This window comes from Phoxinus phoxinus, assembly GCF_949152265.1.
Source record: "Phoxinus phoxinus genome assembly, chromosome: 13".
NCBI lineage: Eukaryota > Metazoa > Chordata > Actinopteri > Cypriniformes > Leuciscidae > Phoxinus > Phoxinus phoxinus.
In genome coordinates, this window is record NC_136888.1 from 28,871,951 (window position 1) to 28,892,445 (window position 20,495).

A 20,495-nucleotide genomic window follows, 5' to 3' on the forward strand; every position below is an offset into this window, starting at 1 on the left:
CTGTGATACACTATGGTGGTCCGTCACAAACACCCAGGGACCTAATTAGAACGTTTCACACTTCTGTGCTGTTGCTGCATCTTGATAAGAAATGAGGTGGACACTGAATCGGGTGACTCAATTTTATGGCTAGCTACAGTTTACAATCTATTAATCTTTAATTTATTACCTGGATATAGTATACGGTTACTATAGAATTTTATATAATGTTCAAATGACTTTAAATGTTCAAAATGAAAATGTACAATTTAACTGTGCAGTGCAATGAATTTAGCAACAGTTGAGTTTTTTTTTTTTTTTTGCTAGCTTGAGTTTAATTTTTTGTTAGCAGTAGCCTACTATGTCCATAACTAATATGCAATATCTTTTTATCAACAAATTTGCATTCAAACGCATCAGAGCATTGCTTACGCATCTGCTATGCAAATGTGTTGCCTTATTTGATACATCAGTGGATTGAATATCTTGGTCCAAACATATGTAATTGGTTTAGCCACATGTTTTTTGGTTACTATGTGGCTTTTTCATAAATTGTTTTAAATGTGACCTGTGACTGCATTGTTAAAATAATTTTGAAGAAGCATCAGAGAGAAAGATACCATAACCAACCACACTATTGAATATCAATAGTCAATGCCAAATATCTATGCGGTTACATGATAACAATCAATATTAGTGTCAATATACCATTCAAAAACGGAACTAATCATTTTGTTGTCTTCCTCATTCTATTAATTTGGATTGATTTGCAGAAATAACTGGAGCTTTCTATTTGAGATCCCCACAAGACGGGAATCTGAGATGAACTGTCATTCGTTCTATTTGCAAAGTGCTTTCTCTCTCAGCCATAAACTACATTGTATCTGAGTGTCAACAGGAGTCTCAGCCACTGTGTACAGAAATGACCCAGAAGGCCAGTGAGATAAGCAGATGGCTGTAGACTGGTCTTTTATGCTCATGTGAGTAAGTCGAACAATGTAATTCATTTCTAAAAAGATCTATAAACTGGAACATGGTTGTTGACATGAAGGGTAAAATAGCGCACATTGTTTGAGCATGTTCATGCAGCAGCAACACAGGAAGTGAGTGTGATAAAGGAAGATGATTTTAGTGATTAATTAGTGGTGTTTTCTAAGGCACGTCTCTCTCTATATAGGCATCTATATAGTTGCTCATTCTATTTCAAAACCACAAAGCCTAAAGGCCATTGCACACTGAGTCCGAAATTTTCGTATGCGTTCTTTCGTATTCGTGATTCGGTGGCTCTGAATTGTCAAAGCACCATTCAAACACCATTCAAACTGCTTGTTACGGATGCAAAAAACGCAGAAAATCAAACGCATTTCGATTTTTTTTTTTTTTTTTTATGACGGATGAAAGTTTCGGAGCCAGTGTGCAAACGTGATTGACATAACGTGAGGTCGTATTTATTTTTTAACGTGCCAAAATTTCGGATGCGAATTTCGGACTCAGTGTGCAATGGCCTTAAGGATTAAACATTGGTACTTTTTTGTTCCACCTTGTTTGTGCTACAGACATAAATTATGGCTAGAATACTGAGGCTTATTAAGGAGAGGTGTGCTTACTTTTTAGCCGTAAAACTTTTTTTTTTTAGGCCTGGCGAAAAATTAAACGGGCACCCAAATCTCTTGGACTTCAATTGATTGAGAACTGAGAACTGTCGGAACCGTAAACCAATTGTATTAGAAGGTGGAGAGTGGAAAATTGTTTTATCCAAAATAAAATGTTTTGTTCAGATTAAAAAAAATCTTCTAGACTATTTATGTAGCCACATGAAGTACAAAGTAATAATTAATCTGTTACATAACCATTTAGTTCTCAAGTCAGTGGAAACACAGGTTCACTTCCACGAACCCCAGGCACTGGATCTGGTACTAATACCATTCTGGCAACTACAACCCACAACATCTGGGCTATGTGATGCCAAATTTTGCACAAGTTGGTGTCACTCACATTTACTTGAGAAAACTGTATTTTGAACCGTGTTTGTCATGTTTTTGGGAATGATTAAAGATGGTGTTAATTGGTTCTCTTTGAGGTTCTCGCAGTTCTCGCAGCCTGGGTAGATCAGAAACAACATCCTCTTAAGTTTAGATCCCACAGATCATTGATAGGCACTGCATGGTTTCTAAGGACTTGTGACCTGAACTCTATAAATATTTGCACATAAAGCAAATGTCTTTCTCACGGCAGGTTATGAAAGATTACACGTCTTCAATATCTAATGCCAAAATGATGCATTCTCCCAGCTTAGCCTAGATTTAGCTTTAAGCCTAAACCCTCACATTGGGTGATTTAATCTACACCGACCAGATTTGCCCCAGTTTCATCAAGGAATTTGGAATGTATAGTAATCCATTCGGACTGTGGGTTGGGGTCTCACCACAGCCCATTTCACTGTCCCAGTGTCATCTCTCGATGTCTGCCCATACTTTTTGCTCTCCCCTCATTAGCTCTAAAATGACTCTGTGCTTGCTCACCAGAAAGCATCCCACCGCAGGGATCCGTGCTACAGACAGTGGGAACAATGGACCTCTGGGGGAGGGGAGGGGTTGTATGTTGGTTCCTCCCTGCCTATTGTCTGAAGAGCAAGTCGTTGTGAACATGAGGTCCTGTAAGCTGACTCCTTTCAGAGCTTGAACATGAGATATGTAGCCTTGCCGGGCCCCTGATCTGCCCAGGGCACGTGCATAATGAACTACAGTGGACCGCAACACACTTAACATTATGTTAGGACATCCAACCGAAGCTGTTTTGTTTTAGATTGCACTCAAAATGGTTCATTCGAAAATGTGTCGCACAGCTCTGGCAGAAAGTTTGTCTCAGACAATGACGTACCAACTGTTTTTGTTTATGGTTTGGGTTCGAGGGTTGCCCTTCTACCACCCGCCTAGCTAGCCCGACAGTCTGAGCATTCCCTTCTAGTCTGTGATTGGCTGCGTTCCTTGGTTCCACATGCACTATTGTAAAAGTAAAAACCCCTCTTCACTGTTGCCACACGATTCGGTTTGAGTTCAATAGCTGTCTTAAAGGATGTGGTTAAGACTCATTCGTAGAATTTGTGAATAATCCCCACGCAAGCCCTGTAAACGAGGACAGTCATGTGTTGAATTGCCGTTCCTTGGCGGGTTTTTACAGGTTTTGCTTCACTACATGGCTCTAAATGAAGGGAGGTGTCTCTTTGGGCTAGCATACTAGCTCTTTGTTCTGCTGTTTGCTCGCGTACTGTGGAGATGACATGGCTGTTCCCAGAGGTGTACAGTTTCCCTTTTGCCATGTACCTGAACAGCCTTAGAGGAGCTCTAGGGGCTCTTCTTGAACACTCATCTTGTTCTGACATTTCATTTCTGCATGATTTGCTTAATTTCAGGATGTGGATGTGACACTTCTTTTGGCTGTGTCTTGTAATGCCTGATTATTTTAATACTCAATGTCGCTTAGACATGAATATACACATGCTTCTTTTCACTGCCTTTAAAAGGCCTGTGTGTTTGTCCCTGAACACAGGAAACCTCCCTCCAGAGACAGACTGCCATGGGAAACCCCAAACCAAAGCCTCATGCACTGCTTTAAAGCTAGCCATATTTCCCCTATTCTTTTCTCCACATCTCTCTTTCTCATCTCTGCCAGCACTTAATGATTATAAGATACACACATTTTCTCTACAAAAAAGTGACTGTTACTTGTCCATGGATTTCTAAGCGGATAGACCATAACATTTGCTACTGCAGACTTCGGCACAGCATGTATTCATGTGTTTGCAATAGAATGGAGAGCAGGCTCAGGAAAAGCTGTAATGTAAAATCCTAACGAGGTAACCCTGTTATCATAGGCAAATAGTAATGATTATGCTGCCTTCAAGTCTTCCTAAGAGGTTTCTATTTGTTGTACTTATGATGCGATTACGATAAGATACATTCTTGCTCCTTTGTTACCTGCCAAAGACCAAAGAATGCACAACACTGACCAAAGGATGCACGACACTGTGCCCGGACCAGGTGCGATGCAACAAACAATTTGTCTGTCTACACTGAATGCAGAAATAGGGTGTGACAATCACAATTCACTGTCAATCAGAACTGTGTTAAGACTCTGTTTGTACACTCGTTTATACTCACAACGCTTTGCACAGCATAAAACGTGTACCTTGTATTTCAATACTTTTTATGGTTTTCCTAGTGCAACTCGAGTGCTGTGTGGCATTCGCAGCAGGACAAACTCCTGCTTAACATGGAGGAACGAGATTAGGACATAATGGGGAATGTAGTTATGTAACTTGTTGCCTCATGAATAGGCTAAATGAGTAGTATTTTCTTGCAATTCTGGCTATTCATTCAACAAGACAAAGTTAATCATTCTAACAAGACAACCTTTAAAAAAAAAAAAGTTTTTTTACCCTATGTTTTTTTTTTTTTTTTTACTTTTGCCATTACACATTATGTATCCTATTGTTGTTTAATAACATAGTGCTCATTTTATATTATGCTTGTTTGCATAAATCAGGTCATGACTGAGCCTGTATTGTTTTAAGGTAAAACATTTCTGTGCGTCTATTGTCAGTTAATATTGCCCCTTGTTTTTGCTCCAGATAACTCCAGACTGAAGGTTTCTTTATTTATTAGCTGCCATATGGAGTAACTCTAGTCTTCCTCCTGTCTTTGATGGACATCTGTTGCTTCTGAATGTGACACATGAAGCAAACATGTCCTCTGTGGGCCACTGGTCAAAGATCAAGCTGTCTTTAAAAGGTAATGATTGAAGACAAGAAGTCTTATTCTCCTCCACTGCAGCGTATTTTTGGTCCCGAGGTGCCGGGACCTGAACATCTACACAGATTTGGTCCAGCTGCTGTGATGGTCACTCTACCTCCTGTGGAATGGGACAGAAGTGGGGGGAGGTTCCACTAGGCTGATTTTATTTAATAAAGAATTGGGGTAAAGAGGGAGGTGGTATGGCTCTCTAGGTCAATTGAAGTTGCCAGGGAGTCTGGAATGCCTCTCTTTCTGTCCCTGCTGTTGACCTCTGAGTCAATGAGAAGTGAAAGCTGGTGTGTCCACGCACATACAGAGCCTGTAGGAATTAGGTTTCCCTTTCTAAGACATTTGTTTTTGTTTTGTTCAGGGATTTGGGCTTGGACCCTTTAATTCTGAGTTTTCTTGATTTTAAAAAGTTACTCAACAACTACTGAAACCTAAATACTTTATGTATGTATTATGCTTTGTTGTTCCTGTGGTCTTACTGTGCTTTGTGGAGATTTCACAAAGGCAATAAGATTTCTGCTAACAGGAAGTGGTGACATCACATGTGACTTTGTCACATAGCAGCAGTGCTCACCTGGGCCCTTTGTGTACTCTACAGATTTTTCATTTGTTAGCGGCTGATATTTATGCTCCTCTTTTTGGACTATATGTGACGTCTTGGTCTTTATGTGGTTTCCATCTTTTATGTCTCCCCACATTCTGACAATATATCCTTGTCTCAAATTACACACCCTAAAACAGAATAAATGTGACTGACAACTGCTATATTGTGTGTAAAAAAAAAAAAAAAAGGTTCAATTCTGAATGCGAAGGAACACAAAATTCTTTAGATACACAACATTGGCTATTGGCCAATGTTAAATAAATTAAACACTGCAATAAAGAATAAATTTGGCATGAAATGAAAATGCACCCTATCTATTTTGTAGATGCATGTTATATATCTTATTGTGAATGATTCATCCATGTATGTTTCATTTATTTGTATTTTTTTGAGCTTGTGATATATAATGATAATGTCATAGCTCGTTCCTCCAGTGAAAATAAAAAAAAAATCTCTCTGGTGAGTATGCCAGATTTCTCTAAACATTTAGTCCACTTAAACCCCGCCTCTCCACAATTGACTGCATTTGCTTTGCGTACAACGCCCACATCTCAAAATTCGTTGCACTTTAATATCAGCTGATAACCTGTACCATATCGTGTATCCCTATCTCTTGCATGAATACACTCAAACAGCAAAAGTATGCCTATATGCAGTATTTTGGAGTTTTTGAAAACACGCCATTACAATATAAGAACTTTTTGGGTTCTTTAATGTTGCCTGCAGTGTTTGGACAGGAGCTCTGTGGATTGGGCTTATTATAAATCTATCTACCATGTGGGTGTGTTCATGTACAGAGCTGTAGTCAGCTTGTGGTTTACTCCACAGGAGAGTGAATATAGAACACTGGGTCACTGAGTACAGACAGCAATGGGGCCACAAATTTGGTCAAATTGACCTTTACTTTCAATAACACAAACAGGCATACATAGACACTTTATATGAGCAATCTAAATCAAGCCAAAGTCTAAAACATAACCATAGCTCAGGGTGAACATGTGGCATGATCTGGTCTGGTGGATTAGATATTGATCATTTGTGCGTTTCTCCATTGTATATTCAGTGAAGAACCCTCAGGCAAACCTGCAATATGGGTCACTGTAACAGAGGAGAGGATCTCCATGACCATTGATCTGCCCCCTTTTGCCACCAGCATACGTGTCAATCATGACAATGGGCACATTTGCTTCACTCTTCTCCAGTGTAACGTTAGAAACAATTAAACTTACACATTCTCCTAGTTGCAAAGATGCATTTAGTGAAAACACATTTCTCAAAACTATTATTACAAAAACCATCACACACCTGTGCAGACTTTAAAGACTAAGTAATTTTAAGCCCATAAAATATTAAGATAGCTGTTATTAAAAAACTCACAATACACTATTTAAAATGATGATTCATTTACTAAAATGAATTTGAATGTAATTTTTTTTCAGAGGAACTTGCATTTTGTACATTACTGGTGCAAGAATAGTTTTTGTGTGTATAGGCCTATGTGTCTGCTGTTTGAGAAATGTAAGAAAACTTGCATGTGTGTTTGCAGTGTCACTGTCCGATTTTCACTACGTTGTTGTGGCCAAAAGGATTTACAGTAATTATATTATTTCTATTTATGTTATTAAAAAAGTGTATCAGAAAAATCCAACCAATTTACAATAGTATTGTATGTGTAGTATAAACATGATCATTATTTAAGTTTTAAATATCATTGTTATTGTCAATACTGGTATATTGCGATACTGCTACTTTGCACATAATTCAAATGTAAAAACAAAAAAAAATCTGAATGTAAATAATTTAAAAACATACTACACCCCTTCCAAAGAACCTGTTCAGATTTACACAATTAATTAATAAAATAAACAGATTTACAACCATAGTTTAGTGAAATAAGGCTTATGTTTGAATTTGTTTTATTGTCCAGTAGCTGTACCGTCGCTAAGATTCTCCGTTTTCTTGTGTGAAGTATTTTTGCGTTTCCTCATTCCTGTGATGGCTGCAGTCTCAGAATGGAACACAATGGCACTGAATACTCCAGTTACTCACTTCTATTCATCTGAGCCTGGCCAATTCTAGCCGTGTTTGTATTGTGATAAGCACGAATGGTCATTTTGCTTTGACTTTCTACCCATCGAATCCAAATATTTACTTGAATTTGGAATCCAAAATAACATCCTCACAGGGAGCAAGTACATACCCAGTGACCCTGAACAGTTGAATACAGTGATTCGTTTTTCACTGTTCTGTGACCGTTTGTTTTCTGGTATTGTCTAACTGGGCAGAACCGCAGAAGAGAAGCTGCTGATGTTCTTTGATGTTTCCACAGAAGTCTGTGGGAGAAAATGTGATTAGTGTGTTGATCCCAGAGCTCCATCACGGCTGTGTTATTGATTTATTACTACCGGAGACGGCTCCCATTGCCCCCACAGCCCGTTTCTCCATTCTTCCTTTCATCTCAGATGAAGAGCGCTATTTACCTTTATCTTTTTCTCTCTTTTTGTCAATACAATCCCAGATTTCTTCAATTCTTCCTCCTGAATTAATTCTGAGTTAATTTAATAAGTATACTAAACTTCAAATATTTTTAAATTACCATTAAAATATACACTTCCATTTAAAAGTTTAGGGTTGGAAAGGTTATATAATGTATTATTTGACTACGGCTCCATTTATTTGATCAAAAATACAGTTAAAAACAGTATATTTAGCGATATTACAATTTAAAGTAAATGTTTTTAGTTACACATTAATGCCCTATTCTGCATAACCATATTATTCTACATCCCTTAATCATACATAATACCTAAACTTAACAACTACCTTAATAACTATTAATAAGCAGTAGTAGCCTAATTAGGAGTTTGAGGCAAAAGTCAAAGTCAATTATAGTGAGAATTGGACCCTACTCTAAAGTGTGACCAATGTAATTTATTTGTGTGATGGCTAAGCTGAATTTTCAGCATCATTACTCCAGTCTTCAGTGACGCATGATCCTTTAGAAATCACCCGTAAATGCTGATTTGCTGCTCAGGAAACATTTCTTGTTATTATCAATGTAGAAAACAGTTTATGTCAAAATGCCTTTCTCGGTGGGTATCCTCGTAAACGCAGTTGCTAATGGCTTACGTGAACGTAAACAATTGAGAAAGAAAACTGATGCGTATCATCATACTGGATCCGTGCATTATCTCTTAATCACTTTTGTAGCTTTTACAAAGATGAATTGTATTTAATTATACCATGAAGACTATGCAGTGTTATTTTACATTTGATTATTCTATATTTTACTCTATTATTTCTGTACAGCATCTTTGTTCTATTGTATTTATTTTGGCTTGTAATTTATTTTCTATGCAGATTCACTCCTGTACAAAATCACCCCAATCCTTCTAGAATGATAAATTATTTCCCAATAGAGCTATTCATCTGGCAAAATTATTTTAATTTCGCAATATATATTGCAGAAAAACTGTTTTTTCAAATATTCGTGCAGCCCTAGTGTACACGTAACATATGTTAAATACGTGAAACTACATTTGCGGTGCGTTTGACTCCTGTAATGCGAATCATTTTAAAAGGAACAGCAGGAAGTAACTTAGGTTGGGACTTGGTTTTACCAATCAGGATGTCATTAGATAGAATCATTTTAGGTTATTATACTTGGATATTATTTATCCCAGCCCACACAGCTTTGGTCATGTCAGCAGAAACATAACATCAGATGCAAGTAAGTAACATTTAGTTAACTAAGGATTTTTTTTCCCATAAAATAACATGCACTGATGAAACATGCTCGATATAAGTAGGAACAATTATGTAAGGAAGTAAATTAGGTTAATTTTGATTTCATGTTGTTTTTAAGATCAGATTAGATGATTAGTGTCAAAACCAATCTGAATTCCAATGTCCACTCCCAATATATAGATAATGATCATGTGTCGCACTGGCTCGTAATGCTGAAGCCAGCAGGGGGTGGACAGCCCCAGAGCCAAAGGTCTGAAAGGCACAAGTGCTCCTGTCCTACTTTACCGTTCAGGCATTGTTCCGCACGGCAACAGAGGAAATGAGCTCAGGAAAGTTTCTATGAAACTTTCCCACTATCCCGACCATTTGCACCATGACCTCATGAAGTCATATGCCAAACCGCCATTTTTAGTGGATGTTCCAGTGGCGTATGAAGTATGAAGGTGTTGAGGTTATCTTTGTTGTCCTGATTTTACAGTGGAAAATGCAGTTTGAATGTTGAGTGAAGTTTAGGAGGCCAGCAAAACCAACACTCCCATATTTCCTCAGTGTGAAATCATTGAAAACATTGGCTTTTCGCCTTTCCTTTCGCTTTTTTCGCTTTGTTTTTCCTCCATTTTATAGAATATTTGTCTCCTTTTAATGGTCATTTTGTTTTCAAAGGGCTTTGGCTATAAAATGGGAGGTTAGTCTTTCAACCAACACCTTGCCGGCGTTGTGATATGGATACATGTCCATGAATAATTTACTTCAGGCAGGTAATTTTCAGTAATGATGCAATTGCAGGTCCAGTATCGTCTTGTTATTATCTGCTATTGAAGGTTATCTTTGTGGTGACATTTACATTTAGAGTTTTTCTCTGATGTGTTGTGTGTATATTTGCAGTAGTTTCTACAATTGTAATGTGTCTGAAATGGTGTAGGCACCTTAAGTTACCTAAGCCCGTCTCTGTCAGGTAAGGAACGTTAACTGATCCTTTATAATTTTTTCCACCCTCAGCTGTTAGTTGAAACGAGATACTGACGCTGGCATGAAAGCCTCCTCGTCTTGCATATGAATAAAATCTAGTAATTAGCCTGCTTGATCTAAGCAGCGCTAGAAATGATCAGGTTTACATTCATTGAAGAATGAGGTGTTTATGGAGAGAATGCTTAACGTGACAAAACTGTACACACCCCATCATGGTGCAGATGTCCATTAAAACACCGTAAAGAGCTTTTTTCCCCCGCTCTCAAGTTGAAACGTGTACCTTATGTAATTATACACACCAGACTGGCTGTCAGTCAAAACCACTTAAGTTCTTCCCAGAGTGCCTTGCTTGTTCCATTGTGCATAGTTATCTCAGAAGTGGTCTTCACATCAGTGGTCCAGAAAATAGAGGAACGACAAGATTACTCAAGTGGATTGTAAGGTTTGTCTTGTGTAGTGTAAAGAAACATTCGTTTTGATGAGATTTAGAAAGTGTCTGATGTGTATAAATACAATGTAATGATGCAAAGTAGACTTGGACTAAACTGAATTTCTGAAATGAAAGGAGCCATGAAAATCATTTGACCCAACCCGATCCGACCAATACTGTTGTTTTGAAGCCCGAACCCGAAATTGCTTTCTTACAGAAAGTAACTTTTTGTAATATGCTGTATTTCAGGATTGCGTGCAGCAGTCACTATAGTAACATGTAAATAAACACAGTTTCATCATGGCACAGCGGCCTCTGCTGTAGAGTAGCCTACCTGTCGTCTTGCTTTTGTAAGCCAAATCATCTTTACAAGTCCTGCACGTAACTGCTGAGCTCTTTGTTGGTTTTACTGACAAGTTCATAATTCTTCCACAGTGCAGCTTTCAGTGCAGCATTTGCTACCGTAATAAGTTCTCCCTCATAGTGCGTTGTTCCGTCTACCGTATTGTGACAGAGCGAGCGAGAGCACATGCGCGAAACAAGTTGCAATGAAATAACCTGACCCGAAGCGATTCATGAAAAATCTGGTCGGGTAGCAGACATCTAGTGACCATGGCTCTCAAACTCTTTATAAAACAAAACTAATACCAAATTATAATAATCATTTCATGTCATTTCAGTTGGAATCCAGGCGATAGGGAATTTCACATGAGGGTAAAAGATTTCCTCATTTATATTTCACAATGGGTTCAAGTTGGTTATATGGATTTGCTGCACTGACCAACAGAAAGCTGCTTGGTTTAAAAGTGATTTCTGTGTGAGCTATGTTTCATACATCTCTACTCTATTGACATGTTGATGTATTGAAACTCTTTCGGCTGCACATATTTGTGGGAAAAGTAGATGATAACAAGAGTCTTTTGGTTTGTTATATTCTCAGTGTTTGTAAGGACAGTAGTAAAGAAAGGAATGCACGCAGGTCTATGTTTTGACAAAGGCAGTGTGGTCTGGCCTCGGCCTCAGTTGGGGCGGCTCTATTATACTGGATGTGGGTCGTGTCTCTGTTGGTCTCTATACACAAAGACCTCCCCTGGGAGTGACTCCTCTGAGCTGAAGGTGGAGTTGTCAGTAGGGGGTCCGAGCTTGATGATGTCAAGTGGGATAGTCCTCGTTCTCATTAGCTGTGTAGCCATGCACTCGGGTGAGAGTGCATGTCCATCTTCCTACAGCATGTCTTCAGTTTGTTAAAAAGTAGGAATGTACTGAACCTCATATTTTGAAAACTGACTAGTCAGTGGGTTGGCTGTTCGTCTAATTGGTCGTAAGGATGCCCTGTATAATCAGGCTAGTTCACGTAAGATGTGTTCTACCATTCAAAAATAGTAAAACAAAGCACAACAGAATGGAACTGAAAAACTTAAAACGATATAGAATACATTATATTTATATACAAAATGTTTTATGTGAATATATATATTTATATTTGTAATCCCCACAAGACCTTTGATAAAGAATGGTTCAGCTTTCAGAAATGATTCTCGAATATAATTTCTTGACAGTTGCACAGAAACAATAGCTTAAATCTAGTATGTAATTCTGTCACCGATGTCAGTGCTCTTATCAAGTGTGTTTTGGAATGAAGGGTTTGGTCAATTGGACCTGTTTGGTCTTGTTTTTTGTGTACTTTGTTGAGCTTTGTTGCCCTGGAGGCCATTGTGCCTGAAGGCAAATCTATTATTACATGGGCACACGTGCACTGATGCATAATTATGCCTTTAAATCTTGTTCCCTTCGTCTTTTTTTTAATTAATAATATTGCTTAGCTCATATTTTGGCTGAATGCTGGAATTTGATGTTCTCCACCCGTCTGGGGCTGCTAATGCTTCCCATTTCCATTTAGATTTCCTGCCTGTCTGTTTGTAAGTAGGAGTTTCCTGTTCCCACGTAACTACTGACCCTGTTTTAGGTACTCGCCCCAAATATTGACACCCGTCCGTGTCTCAATCTGGCTGCCATCTTGATTAATGCCTATTTTGACCCTTCACTGTTGTCCTTTTACATCGATTACCAGTAAATATTTAAGGTGCCATCTCAGTTTCCATGTCCTACCCATTTACAATAGGCATGTTTTATTTTTTTCTCTTAGGAGAGTCTTCAGCAGCTCATCGTCATGAACCTGCCCAATGTTCTGGCCATCGCCAAGGACCCATTATCAGGTATTGCTCATTCATATCATTTTAAAAATGGGTGCCTTTCTGGTTAAATTTTTTTTTTTTAATTAACATTTTAAAAAGGTTATATGTGTAAATAAACTGCATTGTTATAAATTAAGCTTTTTTTTCTTCTTTTTTTTAACACACCTTTTAATATTTGTGTAATACATGTATTTATATCTTCAGAAAGCTAACAGGTTGGATGGTGCCAAGGTTACGGTTTTACTATTTAATTTGAAATTATTAGATCAAGGTCGTAAAACCAATAAGGTCTGGTTAAACTTTATTTTAAGGTGACGTAGTTACATTGTACTTACTCTAGCTAGCTAGATAAGTACTGAGTAATATTAATTAACTACATGCAGTTGCTCTTGAGTTATGGTTATTGTTTGGTTTAGCATTAGTTACTTGTACTTACTATAATAATAACATTAAAATGAGGCATAGTTACATGTAGTAACGTGTAACTACGTCACCTTAAATTAAAGTGTTACCTAAGGAGTCTATTAGAAAGAGAATTGCATTGACCTTTTTACCAAATATCTACTTTTTAGGCTAATTGTTTACTATACAAAATCATGATGGGTTGACATAAAACACAAGGACAACTTAAACTCTCTGCTTAATGTTACTTTTAATCTTAAAATATGTCATTGTTTTGTCTCAATTTTTTTTCTAATGCATGTTTATAAAAGTTACTTAAATGCCCTAATTGAACTAAGGCCTAATCATGGCTTAATTAAAGCCCTGTCTGTGAAACCAGGCCTAAAAGAGGAAAAATAGGATAGTAACAGGGCTGATGCATAATCTGTGGACAGAATTTCAAGAAAAATTATTAATTTTTATGCACGTTTATGACAGACCAATATAGCACTCGTTTTGTAGAATCACCTTCCCATCAGCATACTTTTATTTTCTTACTTTTATCTGGATCAGTAGCTGTATCTTCACTATAGTCACTATAAATCACCTACTACCACTTTCCATCATACTACAAAGCAAAACGTACACCCTACTGAACAAACCTCTTAATTTATCACCTCACATTCACACACCAGCTTTCATAAACACCCTTTCCCCTTCTGATATGGGATGTGCGGACAAGGTTCTGGCTCTCTGGGGAAGGAAACGCATGTTAGGGACCTTGTAATGGCAGGAGGAAAGGAGTAAGGCCAGAGGAAACTTCTTGGAACCAAGCCCGGGACCAAGTCCAGCCCCAAGCGCTGACTGGGGATCTTGCTGTTGACAGTAGAGCAGCTAGAGACATGAAACCAGAACGTCTAGGAAATATGGTCTGGGACTATAGTCAATTATAAAGCTTTAATATGTAATTTATACTAAAATATTTGACTGAACAATGCTGGCAATCAGGATCAAGAGAGCGGTGTAATTTTTTTTTTTAAAATAGTATAGATATAAAATGAACTGTTAGCAAATGGTATAGAGTAAAAAAAATGCTGCAATTAAAGTAACTTTGCAGATTTTTCAACCCGCTTTGTATTGTTACAATGTCGGTAGTGTATGTACGTTTATTCCTCAGCAAAAGCTCCAGGACTTTTGTTAAAACTACAGATTATACTTCTGCATTTTTGTATCCCTCCTCACAGAAGGTCGGATCGACTGGGTTATTAACAGAACAGTTATTGTAAGGTTTATCACTGGAATTTGTATCATACTATATCTACTCTTTAAACGGCATTATTGTAAAAATAGAACAATATGGCAACAGATTTCTTACCCGTACGCAACAAAATACATACAGTATGATAATGTTACTGTAGACTGTTGACAACAGACACATATAACAAGCCTTTGTTATAATGAGGTGTGTATCTGATCTGCAGATTGACCTTTATGAATATGTGCGTAGACTAGATTTCCTTCTCTGCTCATGCTTGCTACCTACAGGATGCTGTACAATGCTGGTTTTGCATATACAAAATGAACCCTTATCATGGTTATGCCGTCATTTTCTGCTTGTCATGGGTTATCAAAACAGTCCGAGATTAATTTTTATTTTCCTGGATACTGTATTGGAGCTTATTTCTATACATTTTGTTCAGTGGGTTCCTGTGGACCACATTCTAGTCATGAAGAGCTTTAAGGAAGTAATGTTTTCCCTGAAAATGACGAATATAAATAAATATTTCACTGACGGCCTTATGTTTAAGGGTTTTTATGTTCTGGTCGATTTGCTTATCTTGTTACATGTGCATTGCTCTCTGATGTTTGTGTTTTTTTAGTAAGCTTCACTTGTAGTGGACAATAGAGTCATTTCCCCCACGGCTGGTAAAGAGCTCCTCCTCTGCTGTCTGTGTAAAGGGGGGTACGATGTAGGGTGGGGTGGCGTTCAGCAACAAATGGTCGCCATGGTGACCGAACCCCCACACCCACTCCATTCTCTCCAGAGTATTTATTAGTCTAAGACTGCCAGACAAACAAAATCACCAACACACAGAAACAAGCTTCAAAAAAGTAATTTAAAAACTTGATCTCAAAGGTTTTTTTGTGATTTGTCAGAGTTGATATGTTAATTTCTGTTGTTTATAGTACCTTTATTGTCAAATCCTGTTTTTTATTTTATTATTTTATTATTATTGATTAAATAATTTATTCATTTATTTTTTATCCCTCAGGTAAAAGCATGGAGGAGGTGAAGAGACTGCTGTTGCTAATACTGGGCTGCGCTGTTCAGGTAAACTGCTTGAACTTGCAGAAATCGCCAACCAACATTTTGAGACCAGTACAGGAAATCATATCCATATCACCATGCCTGGGCTTGCCTCTGCTTTTCCAGAGTAAAGCTTACACACTCATTATGCTGCAAAATCAAGCATCTATTCAGACATGTCCCAGAGAAGATACCAAAGATAATTGGGTTAGATATGCTAAAGTTTTTGTCCCCTTCGCTGAGGATTGTTCCTCACATGTCTGTTTTGTGCAGGCCTATTTGTCCCCACACTTTTAGCCCCCTCTCTAGCTGGTTTTTCCTGTTCTATGAATGGATAATAAACCGCTCGCATTGATTTAGAGCCTTAAACTTCACAGCGTAACATTTGCCTGCTGATTTTCTTTCTGTTCAGGGTTTCTTTGAGCTTGTCTAATCCTCCACCTTAACTTCCTCTTACTGTATTCCAGTCACGAGATGCACAATTTAGTCTTTGTCCCATTTGAAAGTATCCCCTGCATTCTTTTATTCAAAGTTGGGCTCGATCTCTGATGTGATTACCACGGTTTCATCTGTGCCAGCAATTTATTAGACTAATGACTATCATTAAGTCATACTCTTAAATTCTTTGGCAGTGCTGATTTCATTAACACACAGCATAGTTATTTCCTTCTTTACTCATATCTTCCCCTTTCTCTTTCCTTTCCTTTTATTGTTAATTTTTGTGTCCTTTTTATATCCTTTCCTCTCCCATTCCCATCCTCCTTCATTTTTTGTTCCTTCACATTTCCCATAATTTCCTCTTTCCTTTCCCTTCCTCTTAATCATCCCCTTTTCCATCCATTCCTCTTCCCTTTCCTGTTCCTTTTCCATCCCTTCCTCTTCCCCTTCCGGTACCTTTCCTTTCCTTCTGGTTCCCGTTCACATCCTTTCATCTTTCCGCTCTCTTCTCATTCTCTTCCCTGTTCCCTTAACCATTAATTTCCCCTCCCCTTTTAATTTCCCTTCTTCTTTTAATCCCTTCTCCTTTCCCTTTATCTTTGCTTTTCTGTTCCTTCTCTATCCTCTTTCCCTTTTTTCCTTCCTCCTCTCTTTTTCATTCTTACCTTTTCCCTTTCCGGATCCTTTCCCTTCCTCTTACTCTCTTCACTTTTCCTTTCCTTTCACTTTTCCATCCCTTCCTCTTCCCTTTCCTGTTCCTTTTCCATCCCTTCCTCTTCCCCTTCTGGTACCTTTCCTTTCCTTCCGGTTCCCGTTCACATCCTTTCATCTTTCCGTTCTCTTCTCATTCTCTTCACTGTTCCCTTAACCATTCATTTTCCCTCCCCTTTTAATTTCCCTTCTTCTTTTAATCCCTTCTCCTTTCCCTTTCTCTTTGCTTTTCTGTTCCTTCTCTATCCTCTTTCCCTTTTTTCCTTCCTTCCTCCTCTCTTTTTCATTCTTACCTTTTCCCTTTCCGGATCCTTTCCCTTCCTCTTGCTCTCTTCACCTTTCCTTTCCTTTCCTTTCCTTTTCTACATTCCTTCCTCTTCCTTTTCTGGTACTTTCCCTTTTCTTTTTCCTCTTTTCCCCTTTCCCACCCTCTCCTCATACCTTTCATCTTTCCTTTCCATCTATTACCTCTTTCCTAATTATCTTCCTCTCTTCCAACAGTGTGATCGTAAAGAAGAAATTATTGAGAAGATCAAGCTGCTTGACATTGAGACACAGGCTACCATCGTGACTCATATTCAAGAAGTGAGCTTCCCTGATGTCAGCCAATAACTTATAAATATCATGCATGGACTTTGGAGCATGTATTTGAGGGCGTTTTGATTACAGGTAACTCACAACCAGGAGAATGTTCTGGACCTGCAGTGGATGGAGGTTGAGGAGATTCCTGCTGAGCAGTTGGACCCTCTGTCTCGGACCATGGCTTTTCACCTACGTAAACTCATAGACGAGCGAGATGAGTCTGCTGAGGTATGCCGATCTAAGCAGCACAAACTGCAGTCAACTATTTTTTTTAGGAAGTTGCATTAAACTTTTGAAGAGATTGATTATCACTGATTAGATGCTGATAGGCCTGTTTTGTGTCCTTAGCTGATCATAGAGCTGACACAGGAAAGGGACTATCTTCAGACCCAGCAGCCTTCCGGTCTCTTTGGCTTTTCTAGCCCTGAGCACACCTCTCTATCCCCCGTCACCCTACTGTCTAAAGAAGATCGTCAGCATTTAGCTGTGGAGCTGGCTGACACAAAGGCCAAACTGCGGCGGTCCCGCCAAGAGTTGTAAGTGTCTTTTGTACAGTTACGACTTTTTACATTTTACGCCAGGTTCAAACTAACTTCACTGACAGCTGCATCACTGTTAAAATAAAAGTCCTGCTTCTGAAAAAACCCCTCAGTTCTTTATTATAAATTTTATGTAATATTTCTTTATATTTGCCTTGGCAATATATTGTTCATCCACTAGTTAAGCATTGTCAGTATTGTAAACACTTACTCTTGTGTATGTGCTCTCTACAGAGAGGAGAAGACAGAGCATTTGATTGATACCAAGAATGAGATTGAGCGCCTGGATGCAGAGATTCAGAAAATCAAGCAGGAGGTATCACATCAAGGGCCAGATTTACTAAACGGGGCAAATTAGCGTGAAAGCGCAATCCCATGAAAGCACAAATGGGAGTGGAAACTTCTGTGTGTCATCTACTGACGACGCGCAAATTAAAGAACACAGACGAAGCCAGATCATTTTGTATAATGACAACGCAATCTCAAATTTGGGCGTTAAATAATGGCACAAATACCAGTAAATTGACTAGTGCAAACATTAGTAAATCACCTTGCATTATTCATTTACATTCATTTGTATTCTCCTCCCATACATTTTGCGTCTGAAAGGGAAACTCCTACAAATGCATATGCAATAAGGTCAGCCGCAAAAATAATCCTGTCCACGCCTTTTCAGCGCTAATTTTTCAATGCGTGTCTTTAGTAAATTCTGACAAGTTGTTTTTTAACGGCAAAAGATGGTTTGCACTGGCGGAAGCTGTTAGTAAATCTGTCCCCTAGAAAAATTCACACTTTACATGGCTTAATCAAACTGGAAAACACTTTACTGTAGCTTCAGCGATCAGTTACTATCATCTGTTGTATTCATGTATGAGTAGAACACGCAGTTGCTGACAGAGGCACGTTCGGTGCGAGTGTACCGTGATGAGGTGGATGCTCTGAGGGAACGTGCTGGAAAAGTGGATCGTCTGGAAACGGAACTGGTTCGGTGCAAAGAGAAGCTAAACGATGTCCATTTCTACAAGACACGCATAGAGGTAACCACACACCAACCTATATTACATTTCCATTTTAAGAACTTGCTTTTAGCATTGTATAAAAAAAACAGCCTTAGACTTTTTGTCATTGTCTGGAAAAGCATGAATTATAAACTAGCCTCACACCACTTTAATCAGAAGGGGAGAAATTGTTTTCTTTGTGAGGTGACTGATGTACAGCTGCCTACTGAGAGCCCCTGCTGCTTTTATTTCTCAGATATAATGCCTCAGGTGTCCGCTGAGGCCCTGAGCTGCTGTCACTGACAGCCCTCTCTCAGTCTGCTGTCGTCATGCTCTCTATCACTTTTGATCTTTTCTTTTTGCCCATCTCTTTATTTTTCTCTCTTGTCTCTCTTTTGTGCACAGGAACTAAGAGAGGACAATATGACTCTGTTGGAGACAAAGTCAATGCTGGAGGAGCAGCTTACTGGGGCTAGGGGGCGCTGTGACAAACTACACGAGCTGGAGAAGGAGAACCTTCAGCTGCGCTCCAAATTGCACGATATGGAAATTGTGAGTGTTATGGGAAATAATTTGTTTGGTGTTCATGCTTATTAATCTTTACACACCTTACAGTTTAATTTGATTTCGTTCACAATGTGATTACAAAAAAAATCCTTGATTCATCTTTTGTTTTGTAGCGTAGGGGTGATAAAACATGCTGTAGACCTAGCTGATTCATTTAGACCTTTCCAAAAGTATATGAAAGCTTTGATACTTGATACTTGAGGGTCCTCTGGAAGTGACCGCAAGAATGCCATTGTTCCTTCAGCTCTGGGTGTAAACATGCATTATGTAACATATGGCATATATCAGACCTATTTTAGCTTAAGGCCTGTTTACACAGTGAGAAACACTTCTAAGCAGCATGATTTTCTGAAAGAAAATAAATTTGATTAATTTTTGCCATCAGAATACCCTAGCAGCATGCTAGAAGCCAACTAGCAATAATTGATACCAAAGTACCTGGCAAGTAACGTCCTAGCATGCACGCAGACAGCCTAGTCACAACCTAGAATACCTTGGCAAGCACATAAAAACTACCAAGCAACACACTAGGAACACCATAGTAACTGTATACTTAGTTAAAAAAATTGTAAGATTTGAGAAAACATCTTCGCAATGGATTTGTTGATCCTTTTTTTTCACCAGACCTAAGTAAACGATTTGTCCTATTTTGTATGTGAATTAGGACCGAGACAGTGATAAGAAGCGGCTGGAGGAATTGCTGGAAGAGAACATGTTGCTGGAGATCTCTCAGAAACAAAGCATGAATGAGTCGACTCACCTTGGCTGGGAATTAGAGCAACTGGCCAAGAACAATGAAGTCAATGAGGGTGAGTCCAAAATCGTGCTCTCGCATAAAAGTTCAGTTTGAAACCTTCTGAGACGATGTCTTACGCCCTGTTTACACCTGGTATTAAGATGCGTTTTGGTTGATCGAATCACAAGTGGATGACGCTAGGTGTAAATGGGGTCAAAAACGTTTTGAGCTCGTCAACTCTCGACCACTTCCAGAGGTAGCCGAAAACGCATTCAACCGGATTGCTTTCGTAGTGTAGACGCTCATGTGGTCAAATGGTTTCAAACAGCCACAAAAGACCACCTACTCTCTGCTTTCTGACCTAATGCATAAACATTATGGGAAGCGTGAAAAAGCCCATACATTTACCCACACATAGACCCTGCCCTCAAAAGAAATAAGGACAGAAGTGGTTGAAAGTGGACAAAAGAGACTGATTAAAACCCCAGGTGTAAACGGTAATGTGTCTC

The 20,495-nt window shown here is 38.6% G+C and overlaps 1 protein-coding gene across 2 annotated transcripts in view; it reads left to right on the forward strand.

Moving 5' to 3' along the window:
* ccdc88c (coiled-coil domain containing 88C) overlaps positions 1-20,495 on the forward strand; it is a 54,485-nt gene that overhangs the window by 8,378 nt on the left and 25,612 nt on the right. For both annotated transcript variants that reach the window (XM_079632435.1, XM_079632436.1), the window contains exons 4-12: positions 12,678-12,747; positions 15,381-15,439; positions 17,066-17,149; positions 17,234-17,374; positions 17,495-17,682; positions 17,920-18,001; positions 18,564-18,722; positions 19,089-19,235; positions 19,915-20,059. In XM_079632435.1, the coding sequence (XP_079488561.1) occupies positions 12,678-12,747; positions 15,381-15,439; positions 17,066-17,149; positions 17,234-17,374; positions 17,495-17,682; positions 17,920-18,001; positions 18,564-18,722; positions 19,089-19,235; positions 19,915-20,059 (1,075 nt within the window). The remainder of the gene's footprint in view (positions 1-12,677; positions 12,748-15,380; positions 15,440-17,065; positions 17,150-17,233; positions 17,375-17,494; positions 17,683-17,919; positions 18,002-18,563; positions 18,723-19,088; positions 19,236-19,914; positions 20,060-20,495) is intronic.